This window comes from Canis lupus, chromosome 36 (assembly GCF_003254725.2).
Source record: "Canis lupus dingo isolate Sandy chromosome 36, ASM325472v2, whole genome shotgun sequence".
Taxonomy (NCBI): domain Eukaryota; kingdom Metazoa; phylum Chordata; class Mammalia; order Carnivora; family Canidae; genus Canis; species Canis lupus.
Genome location: NC_064278.1, coordinates 4,051,626 through 4,066,161, shown reverse-complemented (window position 1 = coordinate 4,066,161; position 14,536 = coordinate 4,051,626). Strand labels below are relative to the sequence as shown.

General features: G+C 46.2%; 1 protein-coding gene across 1 annotated transcript; it reads right to left on the bottom strand.

Annotated features, from left to right (window-relative positions):
• Positions 1-4,416: 4,416 nt before the first annotated feature.
• Positions 4,417-13,667, bottom strand: LOC112674625 (uncharacterized). The gene is made up of 5 exons (XM_025470984.3): positions 13,420-13,667; positions 12,733-12,847; positions 10,164-10,400; positions 7,235-7,366; positions 4,417-6,082 (listed from the first exon to the last, which is right to left on the bottom strand). Exons 1-5 carry the CDS (start codon positions 13,665-13,667, stop codon positions 5,543-5,545), a joined length of 1,272 nt encoding a protein of 423 aa, XP_025326769.1. The 3' UTR covers positions 4,417-5,542.
• Between the last annotated feature and the right edge of the window lie 869 nt (positions 13,668-14,536).

The following is a 14,536-nucleotide window of genomic DNA, read 5'->3' as shown; positions in this document are numbered from 1 at the left end:
GATGGTCCCTTTATATTCCAGTTGCCCTTTTAAACCATAGCTTTTTTTTTTTCTGTGCCCTAGCACAGATGAATCTGCTCACGGTTCTTCAGTACTATCTCTCCCGACTATAGGTCACCATGTGGGCAGGTGGGGTTTCCCTTTGTTTCGCTGTCTCTGTCTCTCTTGCCATTCATTCTCTATTTGTTCTCTTTTTTTCTCTATCTTCTTCTTCAGAAAGAATTGCCCTATAAACTGGTGTAGACTTGGTGTGTCCATGGAGGAAGTGAGTTCAGGGTCTTCCTAAGTCTCCATCTTGGCTGGAACTCTGGTAACATGTTTATAGCTCTAGCCTCAGACCAACATCTTCCCTAACAGACTCTTCTATTCCTTTATTCCCCCTCACATCTGGTATTATCTCTTTGCATATAAATTACAAATAGTTTTCTTTAGCCTCAACTACCCTTTTCATTTCTGTAAGGCTTGACTTGGGTTCATTGCTGGTTTCTCAACCCAAACATGCTCAAAGCCAAATTAACTTTCCTTCCTCCTTTCTTCTTTTATTTTCTTTTTTCTTTTTTTTCATGGTAATTCTCTCCAGCTATCCAGGTCTGGCCAAGACTGTCATTTCATCTTGAACTTCTCCCTTCTCTGTGTGCATCTATCCTTTGCTTAGACTTGTATTACATCGTTTGCTTCCTCCCATGTCAACTTCCACCTCCCTGGTTCAGGCTCTTGCTTTCCAAAAAAATAGCAACATGAGTGAAGTAAGACAAGCAACAGGAGGTCAGAGAAGCCCTCATAATGGGATTAGGATGGGACTCAGAACTTCAGAAATATTCTTCTTAAGTAGAGAAAATTATCCCAAAATAATGGAACATCATCAATAAAGGCACACCAGGCATAAAAATCCCTGACATCATTAAAGAAAGGCAAGGAAGCTGATGCGACTCTTAGGTTGGGTATGTATAGATATTCTCAGTGATTAGGCTGGACAGGTATGTTCATTCCTGGAAGACTGAATTTCATTCTGTAGCCAGTGGAAAAATACAGACTCACGTGACAAGAAAATTTGTTATAAACTGTGTGATTGTTAAGAAAATCACGTGAGCGTTAACTATGGCACTAGGAATTGACATACAACGTATTTTGCTCTTAGATACAATTGTTTTAGTGGCTAGTTGCTTGTGGGAGCTGGTGGGTGGGAAAGAAAGGTGCCAGAGATGACTCTGAGTTTGGCAGCCTGGGTGTTTAAAAGCATAATTAACCCGGAGGAGAAACACAAATTAAAATTTGTGTTTGTGAATGACAGTAGAGCTTAGTCTTAGGCATGCAGAGTGTGATGTATCAGTGGGATATACAGGTGGAGGTGTCCAAAACACATTATTACCTCTGTGAGGATGATCTTCTAGAAAATCTATTCCTAGTTCCCTGTTGGATATATGGTTTTTATTTATATATTCCATCGACACAAATACAACCTTTCTGGCCCTGAACCCATCATGACGCCCTTGCCACAAACCATCTTCACCTTCCCACTGCCACACTTTGGTACATTTTTCATTTCCCAAACTCCTTATCTACCATCCAGGGGTTGTTTTCCATTCTTCCCCCTCCCTCGATGCTCGTATTTACTTTGACATCAAATCTTATTGACTTTTCTTTTACAGGGTCTCTCATATCCACCTGTCTTCTGCCTCTTTTTTTTTTTTTTTTTTAATTTTATGATAGTCACAGAGAGAGAGAGGGAGAGAGAGACAGAGACACAGGCAGAGGGAGAAGCAGGCTCCATGCACCGGGAGACCGACGTGGGATTCGATCCCGGGTCTCCAGGATCGCGCCCTGGGCCAAAGGCAGGTGCTAAACCGCTGCACCACCCAGGGATCCCGTCTTCTGCCTCTTTTAACTCTACTGTCTAACTCTGGTCATTGTTTATTGCTTAATAACCACCTTCTAACATGACCCCTCCTCCAGCCTGTCCCCTAACAATCCATTCTGTCTGCCACATAGGTTTACTCTTCCTAAAACCCACATTGATCTTGTTAGTCCCTTTCTCACACACTTTCACTGAACTTTACTGACTTCCTGTCATCAGTAAGAGAAAGTTCAAATTCCTTAATATTATAATATTCATAATATATCTACTCTAGCATCTTTTCCAGCCAAACTGCCTTATTTTGTATCCGGAAACCTATTTTTCTCTCTCCCAGCCTTGTTCCATCACCTGCAATTTTATTGGAAGTGTTGGAGGTTGAAAGATAAGTTTATAGAAATATTTTGAAATGTTAAGAAAAGAAGGCTTAGTATCCTGGCCAAGTCTCAGATGGGACCCTATGGAATATACCTAACTAACCTGCCATGCTAGTGGGCTCCAATCACAGACCTAACATCTAGAGAAGGGAAGGAAAAGAAAAAGAAGAGGAAATGAAGGAAGGAAGAGGGAATCAAAAAAAAAAAAAAAGAAGAGAGAGAGAGATACATAGGAATTAGGCAGGAATGACACAAATATCAGAGTTTTAAATAACAGTCTTTATAAACTTAGGAGTGATTATCCTCCTGTCTCTGAGCTTCTCAAGGTCAAAAACCACATCTTGATTCTCTCTGTCTCCCAGCACCCAGCACAAAAGCTGGCACATAGATGCTGCTCAGTAAGCAATTTTTAAACGAATTGTCAGCAATGGACTTGCCTTCCTCAACTGAAAGATCTCAGTTTCTTCACTATGCCTTCAGGTTGTGTTTTGTAATTGCAAAGATTTCTTTTGTTTTTTTGTATGCCTTTTCCAAACTGTCCAGAACTATGTTGAGGGAAAAAATACAGAACTCAAAAGAGTGTTTAAAATATGGTATATAATGGTAAATCGATTTACTCCAACAATCTTATTTTTTCGCTGCATTTCCAGAATCATCCTTGACTTCCTCTGTCTCGTTTCCAGCTTGTGAGCTACTTTAACCATTAACTCTTTCCAGCAACAATTCTTCATTGTTAGTCACTGCCCTTGCTATGCCGATATAACGTTTTCCCTCTTAATAAATGTATTACTCTGTGCTAGTTGCTAATGAAGTTCATTCTTTTTGCCTCCACCTCTTCTCCATCTTGCCAGACCATTTGGAATTCTAATCCTGTCCTGGATGCTAGCCCTCCTAACTGACGATGGGTGTCATCTGCTAACAGCATGTATCATCTGTCAGCTTTAGGAGCTTATTTTCTGTTCTATCCATGTAAATCATTGATGAAATATTAAAGAATCAGTCCCAGAATGGAATCCTGTGGGACATGATTTCTAATATCTCTGAGTTTGACATGAATGCCATTGATAACGAACTTGTTGTAAGACTACCTACCACATAGCCTCATTTCTCCAGTGTGTTCGTTGAATGCATTCTTGGAGAAGATAATCAGAAGACTTTCTGGGGCCAAATAGCTATGGAAAAGTTGAGGGAGAAACTTAACATACCGATGGCCTGCTTTTCTGCTAGGCACTTTGGGTACGTTCAACTAACTAGTCCTTCCACAACGCTGCAAGGCAGTACCGTACAGTGGTTAACACCGTGGTTCCTAAGGTTAAACTGCCAGAGGTTGAATTTTTACTCCATCATTTAGAGCTGCCTCATCTTGGCAAGCCATGGAAATTCTCGGTGTTTTCATTTTATCATCTGAAAAATAGAGAATTCACCTCAGAGGACTTTATTGAGGATTCCATTGCATGTAAAGCACTTAACCAGTGTCTGGCACATAGTGAATCTTTTACAAATCTTAGCTATTATTATTATTATAATTTTTATCCCATATTAAAGTTGAGTAAATTAAGGCTGATATGTAGTGGAGTCAAAATTTGAGAACCAGAGGTATCTGATTCTAATTTGTAAGCTCTTTCTACTCTACCGTGTGGATTTTTAAATTTATATCCCATGTATTTTCAAAAGAGACTTCAGATGAAAATGGCCATAGCAATCAGAAATACATTCGATTATATCAAAAACTTTATGGTTTTAGCCAACATTTCTTTGGCGGGAGGGTGTTTATATTTGATTAAAATATTTTTTAAAAAATATTTTATTTATTTAATTGAGAGAGAGAGAGAGAGAGAGACAGAGATAGGGACAGGGATAGTGAGAGAGAGCACCAACTAGTAGATGGAGCATCAACTGGGAGGATCACCCACCGGGAGGAGAGCTCCCTGTTCAGCAGGGAGCCCAGAAGGGGCTCAGATCCCAGGACCCTGGGATCATGACCTGAGCCAAAGGCAGACACTCCTGAGCCATCTAGGGGCCCCCTGATTAAAATCTTTTAGAAAGATAAGTTATTTTATGAGGAAAAACAACCAACTTAAATTTAAAATAAAAATCATAGACTCAAAAAAAAATCATAGACTCTTGGTTTGAAAAACTATAGAGATCATCTAGTTGAAGCTACTAATTAATAAGACACTCTTTGGAGTTTTTTTCTTCTTACTTTTTTTTTTTTTCTAGTTACATAAGTAGTAAGTGCTCAACATAGAAAACCAGGAAAACCCTGAGAAGCCCAGAGGAGAAAAATCACCCATAATTCAAACACTAATGGTAATCACCATTAATGTTTTCACCTATGTACTTTTTAGTGTTATTTGTCCAAACACAAATATTTTTTACAAAATGGCATCACGATATATACGCTACAGTCGCCTGTTTTTTTTTTCCACCTAGTAATAGATTCTAAGCATTTCCCATGTCATCATTTTATTGATTTTTAACATCTGTAAAATCTGTAAAAAATAAAATAAAATAAATCAGATAAGAGTACCATAATAATCTAATCCCCTATTGTTGGACATTTAGGTTGATTCTATTTTCTTTCCTACTATTATAAATAAAACTGTCATGAAGAGCCTTGTATTATGTTGTTGCATAATTCTCTCATTATGTACAAATCCTTTTTATCCTTAACAGATGGTTAGCCAGCCTCTGTTTGATCACTTCCAGTAACAGGGAGCTCACTTCTTTGCCAGACAGCTCATTCCATTTATGGACAACTCTAATTGTTAGAAAGTTCTTTATTTTTAACCAAAATCTGTTCCCTTTAACTTACACTCATTGATTCTAGTTTTGTGGTTTGGAATTACCCAAAGCAATCTTTCCTTTTTGTACTTGGCAGCCCATCAAATACTTGAAAGAGGCCGTAGTGAAACTCCCTAAGTATTCTCTTCCTGAAGATAATTATCCATGCTTATGAATCTTATGATAAAAAAGGATGAGGAACTGGTAGCAGTAGGGGGTTCCTCATGAAAGATATACATTTGGTAACATAATATTTCCCTTTCTGCTTTGGCCTGCTGGAAGCTCGGGGCCTAATTGGTGGCCCCATCTCGGTCTCAGTATAACCTTATTATACGCGTTCATCTGCAGTCTCTTTGCCCTTAGGCCCAGGTCTTTGTTTTTCCGGCTGTCCCGTTGCCTTTAAAAACCCGTCCTGCCCCTGCCGTGTGTCTCGGTAAGCCCTGTACCTCGGTGGTGCAAGGTGCATCATAATGAAAATGTTTCTTTTAGGCATTCTTTGCATGAAATTAGTCCATGTTTTGGTCTCCTCTCAGCAGGTGGTCTGGCCTTTCACTCCCCAAGCTGCCGGAACCATGGGCTCGTTTTCATTCCCTGCCCCTTGTCTCTCGGAGAAGCTTAACGGGAGGGGACACTGGAGAGTCATCTCAGGCCTCCTGAACCCTCCGCTCCGTCGGCTCGTCTCTTCCGTCACCCGGCAGCACCGTTTTCTGCTCTTGAAAGAAATTAGAGAGCGGGTCTTGCCAAGCGCTCGGGTCACTGAGGAGCCCAGGGTGCCACCTGGGATGGGGCATCCTCCCCAGGTGCCTCCGAGGCCCGTGCCCCTGTCCCCTCGCAGCCTCGGGGCAGGGAGGCGCGAGGGGCGGCCTGAGCCCAGCTCCCCGGGGTGGGAGTCCAGGCCCCCGGTGCCCCCGCATGGGCCCTTCCATGCAGGAATCCGGCGCTGCTTCTCCTCTTCCCCCGGGGAGGAGCGTGGCGGCTGCCAGTTGCATATGGCTTGACGGAGACAGGAGAGGACACAAAGGCGGCCCCTCCCCTCGGGCTCCTGGAGGCGAACCAAGCAGATTGTTTCCTGTTTGGAGGAAGTAGATGTGAGAAACCTACGGCAGCAGGCAAACCCCGACGGGGGGGGGGGGGGGGGGGAGGCACGCCCCGACCCCTTGGGAGGCTCCGGGGCCAGGAGCCAGGTGTGAGGCCCGGGGGTTGAGCCGGAGTCCAAGGCCGCCTCCTGCCTCCGTGTCTCCCCAGGAGAGGAGGCCGCGCCCAGGGCTTCCCCCCCCCCCCGGCCACGTGTCCCCCCAGGGCTTCCCCCCGCGTGTCCCCCCAGCAGGCTCCGGGGCAGCTGGGCTGGAGCCCTCCGAGGCGTGCTCTGCCTCGCCCTTGAGAAGCTCTTCATCCCTCGCGGTGAACCGAGAGCAGCTTCCGTGGGAAGGGAGGAGCGGGGGGCGCTCAACAGGGCCCGGCAGTTGCTCCCGGGCGGGCCGCGGGGCCTCGGGGCGGCGCTGTCCCCCTCCACCCCCCCACCCCCGGCCCGGGCGCCCTCCAGGGCCGGCGGCCGAGGGACATTTGGAGCCCGTTAGCCGCGGGGGGAGCGCGGGCCCTGAGAGCAAGGCGGAAGCTCTCAGGCTCGGGCCCACACTCCGGGAGGGCAAGGGCCGGGAGGCGGGGGCGGAGGCCGGGAGGTCGGAGGGGGGAGGCCGCGGCAGAGGCCGGGGACAGAGGTGGAAGCCGGGGCGGAGGCCGGGGGGCCAGGGTGGAGGCCGGGAGGGCAGGGCGGGGTCAGAGGCCAGGAGGCTGGGGCGGAGGAGGCCGGGAGGTCGGAGGGGGGAGGCCGCGGCAGAGGCCAGGGACAGAGGTAGAGGCCGGGGGGCCAGGGTGGAGGAGGCTGGGAGGTCGTAGGGGGGAGGCCGGGGCAGAGGCCAGGGACAGAGGTGGAGGCCGGGGCAGAGGCCGGGGGGCCAGGGTGGAGGAGGCTGGGAGGTCGGAGCGGGGAGGCCGGGAAGTCGGAGGGGGGAGGCCGGGGCAGAGGCCAGGGGGGCCAGGGTGGAGGAGGCTGGGAGGTCGGAGCGGGGAGGCCGGGAGGTCGGAGGGGGGAGGCCGGGGCAGAAGCCAGGGACAGAGGTGGAGGCCGGGGTGGAGGCCGGGGCGGGGGCAGAGGCCAGGAGGCCGGGGCGGAGGCCGGGGCACCCCTGTGTGTCGGGAGGGCCAAGCGCCTGGTGCCCACCTCCTCCAGGACCCGACGGGGCTCCGATGCGGGGTCGGGACGAGAGGCTGAGCCCAGGACGTCGCGCCGTTGCAGGCAGCGCAGTTGGGGAAGCCAGGCGCCCCCGGCCACCGCGCCTCCCGCACCTCGTCCCTTCAGCTCCGAAGCCCGACGTGGCCATCGGGCCGGGAAGCCCGGGGCGGCTGGGCCCCCTCCCCCTCCCCCTCCCCTCCCCCCTCCCGGGCCCTCCCCCCCCCCCCCTCGGCTTCGCAGCCCCTCGCCTCCTGCCTGACTCAGGCGGCACCCAGAGGCGGCCGGGACACCTCGGCTCCGCTTGGCCGGCAGGACCCTGGCGGGGCCGGGGGTGGGCCCGGGTCCCCGGGAAGGAGAGGGCAAATAGACACCGACACAATTTAGCAACCTTTTCCAAAATATCTAATTTTCAGGCCACAGGATTCTGCTGTTCTCCCTGTTCAGTCCACATGGTCCGGCGGCAGCTGCTGGCTTCCAGAATCCACCCCACCCCGGGGGCCCTGCCGCTTCTCCGGGAGCCGGCCCCACGGACACATCAAATCCTACCCCTCCTCTGTCTGGGGACGGCCTCTGTCCTCTCTGACCTCTCTCTAGGACTCCTGGCGTAACCCTTTCAATGTGCTCAGCTTTGCCCAGAAGACAGGAAACAAAGTTATTCTGAAACAGCTTCTGATTCAGCCAACCAATGGCCCAACTACCCTCTTGAAATGAAAGAAGAAAAATACAGAGAGCACAACACAAATCAATATTTCAATAAACCATCATGCCACCAACGTACATGAGTTCACTGGCATTATGAGACATTTGATTCAAGACCATTATAAACTTTTAAACTCAAGAATGCAATCTTTTCTTTAGTTTTTTTTTTTTTTTTACTTCTATCCTAACAATAAGAAACCACTTTTTTAAAGCATCTTTTCCATAAAGACAGAGCAGTTGTAGTCACCACGATGAGTTAGAGCACGTACAGAACACACAGTTGAGATGGGGATGTTGGGCAGATGACTAGGCTGTCACCAGTAGGCAAACCGATGCCACTTACCATTATGAGAGTGGGCCAGAGCCAGATGGCCAGCAAAGTAACAAATTGTTACCGACCATGGATCTCTGAATGTCTCATAGACAGTTGACAACTTAGAGTGACAATTGCTATGGTTTGAATTTTCTCAAGAGACAAGATTTGGTAAGAGTTCATCTGTTTGGTTTTTATGAATTCAAGTCTCTGGACCTTGGGAATTACATTTCCTGGGACTGGAGGAGATCCAAGTGCCATTTGATAGCCACAGAAATCTTAGAGGAATTGTCGTTTATGGGGGTGGCTCCACAAGACAAGATATTTGATTCATACGAAGATAGAGAAGGAACGTCTATCTTTTTGAAGTTGACACTGAACTAGGAAGAATAGCTGACATGACAAATGATGAAACCACAATTAAAAATTATCTCAACTGAGCTGGAATCTCCTGGATATAATTGACGAGCAAGAAGTATCAAGGCCTTTATTTAGGTAAAAATGTTCCAAAGCAAACTCCATACACAATGCAATTGCTCAGATACAGGGTAGAGACGGACAGCTTTGACATCAATTCATATAAAAAATGTTCTAGAGCTTTTAGTTTATCTGAACTTAATATGACAACTATTATGTGTCTGCTGAAAATGTTGATGCAGTCTCCAGGTGCATTTGTTCAATAGGTGATTCCTTAGAGTACATTCTGTGGAAGGTACTGTGATGGGATCTGGGACTTGGCAGCAGCGCAGTGTCTGGAGTAATCTGTCCAGTGAAGGGCATATACTTTAAAAGCAGCATTAATGAATTAAAATAGAGCATTGGCGGGTGGAGACGCAGTCCTATTTCTCTAAGTTTCCGTGAGGCAATGTTCACTAGCTCATGGGAACAATATTTGCATATTTTATTGGGAAGAAACATTTTATCTGGAAATGACAGAAACACTGATATACCTAGCTTAAACAATACGGAAACTTGGGTTTGGGTTTTTTATAATTAAAAAAAAAACAAAAAACAAAAAACAAAGATAGAGCCAACATGCTATGATTGGAGCTGAAGATCTATTTCTCTGCTCTTTGAACTCCTCCAGCCTCCAGGTGGGGGCTTTTTTCTTCAGACTGAGTCTCCTTGTGGTTAGAAGAGACCTACCATTAGTCCTGGAACAAAATACTTCCTCATTAGAAAATCCCCTTTCTGGGACACCTGGGTGGCTCAGCAGTTGAGCGCCTCCCTTCAACTCAGGGCATGATCCTGGAAACCCGGGGTCGAGTCCCGCATGGGGCTCCCTGCCTGGAGCCTGCTTCTCCCTCGGCCTGTGTCGCTGCCTCTGTATGTGTGTGTGTGTGTGTTTCATGAATAAATAAATAAAATCTTAAAAAAAAAAAAGAATCTCTTTTCCAACCATTGCATGAAAGTTCTCGTTCATTCTCATTAGACTAGTTGGAGTCATGTGCCCATCCCTGGTCCTACAGCAGGCTCTAGAACAATGCCGTGAACCAACTGGCTGAAGCTTGAGCTGCGGAACCCATCACTTGCAAGGGGATTAGAGGTACTATGATTGGCTTGAGTTGAGAATGGAGTCAACTTCCAGAGACATTTGGGCACCATGGGAGAGGAGGGCTTTTATAAAGAACGTTGGGAATATGTTTGAAAGGGGGAAAGTAGCGGGAGTGGGTGGCCGATTGGCAACCAGGGAGGAAAGCTGTCTCCTTCGATGGGTGGGTTTGGGGCAAGAGAAGCGATGTAGTTTTCATTTCTCTTTTAGGAAAACCTGTCTTAAAAAAAAAAAGAAGGAAAACCTGTCTTCGAGTGGTGGAGCCTTTCTTCGTGTGGTAATAACTGCCACTCTTACCCTCAGAGCCTTGCAGAGTGGGGTGGGTTCAGTCGTCCCGCTTCTCCGGATCAGACCGTGTCAGATGAATCCCAGTAGGTGGGGGCTGTGAGGAAGGCTGACTGCAGTCGAGGTCCGAGGTCTACTCTCCAACATACATTTGCTGGAAATAAAGCTGACCTTTTGATCTTTATCTGTTCAATTCCAGTGTCTATTTCTAATTTATACTCAGTGGGAGGCGTGATCAGCACCCCTATGCGCCTTAGCAAGCGTGCCGTCGGGAGCAAGCCAGAACCTTGAGGCGCCTGAGAGTTCTGTCAAACGGAGGGAATGTAGACAGGGTAAGGGCTTGAGACATTCAGCTGCCATCAGATATCTAGATATATCTAGATATATCAGATATTTAGAAAGTTCAAAGGGTGTGAATTTTCACAGGAATAGCTGTGGAGAAGGCTGCTCTGCTGGTAATGAGAACCCTGTCATTGGAAGTATTCACACGCAGACTGGATGACGATCTTTCATGTATGCTTTAAAATAGAATCTTGAACACAGTTATTTCTATAGTATAATCCAATTTGTAGTCCCACGTAGTCCCATTTTGTAGATACTTTAGACCTCTGGTCTTCAAAGTGTGGTCCCTGGAGTGACATCAAGGTGACCAGGGAAGTTGTTACAAATGCCATTTATCAGGTCCCATCCCAGAACTCCTGGGATGGATTACATCGAGCACCCCCCCCGCCCCCCACGAAGCTATGTTGAAGTTTTAACCCCTAGGACACCAGAACGTGAAACAAGATCATTACAAATGAAATTAGTTACATAAGAGGACACCATAAGTAGAGTGGGCCCTTAATGCAATATGACTGGTGTCCTTTTAAGAAGAAGAGACAGACCCAGAGCCACAGATCCAAGAGGCAAGCACCATATGCTGGTGGAGGCAGAGGTTGGAGCTATGCAGCCTCAAGCCAAGAATCACCAAAGACTGCCAGCAAACCACCAGAAGCTAGGAAGAGGCAGGAAAGCATTCTTCTTTACCTAAGGAAGTTTTCAGAGGGGCTATGGCCTTGCCAACACCTTGATCTCAGACTTCTGGCCTCCAGAATTGAGAGAGATAATAGACTTTTTTTTTTTTTTTTTTTGTCTTAAGCCAGCCAGCTTGGGGTAATTTGTTACGGCAGGACTCTAGCATACCTACTGAATCAGAAACTCACATATCGATGCCCAGCAATCTGGCTTTAATAATCCCCCTAGACGATTCTGATGCATGCTAAAATCTGAGAGCCACCGATCTCTGTTTTAGCTCTAGACCAATGTGCCTCACTCTGATATGCACGTGAATGAACTAGGAATTTATTAAAATGTGGATTCTGCTGCAGCAGATCTGGGTTAGGGCCTGAGATTCATCACTTCCAATAAGCTCCCGCGTGATGCCATACTGCTGGCCCCAGGACCAGACTTTGAGTGGCAAAGTCTAGATCAGCACTGTCCAATACAACTGTCGGTGATCATAGAAATGGACTGTGTCTGCGCTGACCAACAAGAAAATCACTAGCCATGTGTAGCTATCGGACGCCCGAAACGTGGCTATTCTGAAAATGGAATTTTTCAGTTTTTATTTAATTTTAATTTTAATTAATTTGAATTTATGTAACCACATGTATTAGACTGTACAGGTCATCATTTCCTTGTTCCTAGATTTTTGTGCCACGTTTTATAAACAGGGCTCTCAACTTTTGTTCATCCGAATTATCCAGAATTTAGTAGTTAAGACTGTTGATGGTGTGCCTTGTGCAAGGCTGCGTGTGCTCAACAGTAAATTAGGAGCCACCAGAGACCATCAAGTAGATTAGAGGGTCTTTGCCCTTAAGGAACTTCCTGTTTATAACCAACACTCATTGTATTTCTACCAGTTTCTGCCAAGCCTGAAAGTGTTAGTTCAGTGCTAAGGGGTGGAGGGTGGGGGGAGAATTAAGAAATAATTAGAAGAGATGATGCTTGGCAGGGGCTTTTTTATCTCAAGGCTACCAGATTTTGTTCATGGAATTTGAGAACATGAGTGATTTGCATATGTTGCATAAATTTGCATCTTGTATTCAAGAGCCCTGACTCCAAGTCTATGAAGTACAATTTAATTAATTAGTGGAACCTACTAGCGTTGTATTCAGAACAGGATTCAGGGCATAACACACATGGAATAACTAGCTGTTGACAACGGTTCTGGAGATTCCAGACCAGGTTAACGAGGCACAAGAAAAGGAGGAGAAGGGGGTCACGGCTGAAGGGAAGGAAGAAGCACCAGGAGCTTGGTCAGCCCTGACCCCGCCTTCTCTGCACTTCCAGCCTTTGTGTATTTCTGGTTTATTTTCCACTAACTGCACAAAGTCAGCTGAAGTTTCACAAATGCATGGAGTCATGCCTTTTGTGCCCGCTAGTGTCTGTTTCCTTGTCTTTGGTACGCCCCACCGCCCTTGCCTGGCTTCCTTGCCTACAGCTGGATTCTGCAGGGGTGTTCATGTTCATAGATCATTTTAAAGAGAAAAGAGAGGATGCTAGGCCCTGACGGTAGAAAGTAAAATAACACAGAGTCCTTGCCATGAAGGTGCTCAGTGCTACAGCAGAGGAGGTGGGTAGATGAGCAGTGAGTACCACTCCGAGTGTACAGAGAATGCGGAAGCCGTGTCTTAGGAGGAGGGGTGCCCACAGGAGATAGAGAGAAATGCTGCTCCTGTGGAAGGTGGGGAGGAAAGTCTTCACGCAGGAGCTTAAAGAAAGAGAAGGACTGTGGGGGTGAGAGTGGGGTAGTAGATTCTAGGCAGAGAAAACAGCATGGTGTGTTTAGCAAACTGTTGAGTATGGCTAAATGTGAAGGGGAGGAAAGGAGGTCGGGTAGAGGTCCAAAATCCAGACCAGCCTATTGACTTGCTTGCAAGGGGAAGGGGGCTGTAACTAAAATAGAACACTATAGTCCACCTCACCTAGGAATGAAAATATGCCATAAATCCAAATAGAAAGGCTAAAAGGTCTTTCCCCTAGGAATGGCGTCATCCCCTCCTGGCATCTCCCAACCAGTTTGCTGTAAATCTGCCCTAACATCTCCAAGATATGCCCCTTTCTAGGAGAATCTGAATTCCCTTATGACCCAAGTTGACTAGGAACAAGCACCCATACCAAAAAAAAAAAAAAAATTCTGTTTGTGACACATAATGTGAATATGCTACCCTGTGTGTTAGGCGGCACGTAGGGGTCGGGTTAGCCAGAGTTGAAGGGGCGTCTATCTGGGAATGATCACGCTAGCCTGCTAACCACCTGAAGATTTCCCTCAGATTATCTCACCTCTTCTTGTGCTGGTATTTATTCCCTCTTCGTCTTGGGACTTCAGAATCAAATGTGGCACCTGTGTGCAGCCCCAGAGATACTACAGATTCATCTGGAGCCTCCCCCATGCCCCAGTGGCCAAATCTGAGAGCCACAGATGTCCCATCACTGCTGAACCAGCAGAATGGTGCAAAGACAGAGACCGAGTCTGGTGCCTCCCCCATCGTGCCCGTGTAACACTGCTGCATGAGAAGACTGGCTTCCATATCGCACTGACTTACTAAATGTTTCCAAAAAACCCAAAGTATAAAATATAAATTAACAAACACTCATACACCTGCTCCTCAGTTTAAGAAATAAAACATTTTAAGATCAGTTGAAAAAAAAAAAAGAAAAAGAAAAAAAAAAAGATCAGTTGAAGCCTTTGTGTATCACTCCCCTATCACATCCTGACCCTTCTTCTCAAGAAGTAATCGCTATCTTGAATGTGGTGCTTATCATACCAAATTCTGTCTTTATATGATTACCTTGATATACTGTGCTGTTTTAAATATTTTACTATTTATAAAAATGTTATTTCATTGGTATCCTGGTAAATGCTTAACAACTGGATCTCCAAGGAAGGAGAAAAATTTCAAAATAAATAAAAGACTTGATTAAAGCTCCTGCCAATTACAACAGTGTAAGTATTCCCACCGCAGCCAATTTCAAGCTACCACCTGATGTCAGTGAACAAGGAGTTGGGAAGAGATGAGCCCAATAGGTATGAGCAGGCTCCAACACGCCACTGATTTGTTACACTGCTCTATATGTTGGGCAACTTGATTTTTTTCCCTCATCACCATTATATTTGAGATTTATTCATGTTGATACACATATTTCTAGGATTTTTTACCTTTAGTGCCATATGTGGCTGAAGATTGTATAAATGCACTAAAATTTATTGTCCCTTTTGATGGACATTTAGGAGAGCGGCATGTAGGGGTCGGGTTAGCCAGAGTTTTTTGACCCTTAAAAACAATGCTATAAGAATCATTTCTGAATGTGTTTCATGGTACAAAAGACTCTAAATCTCAGAATAGATTTCTGGGTCTTGGTCATGCATGTTTTCAACATGACTAGATTTTACCTGATT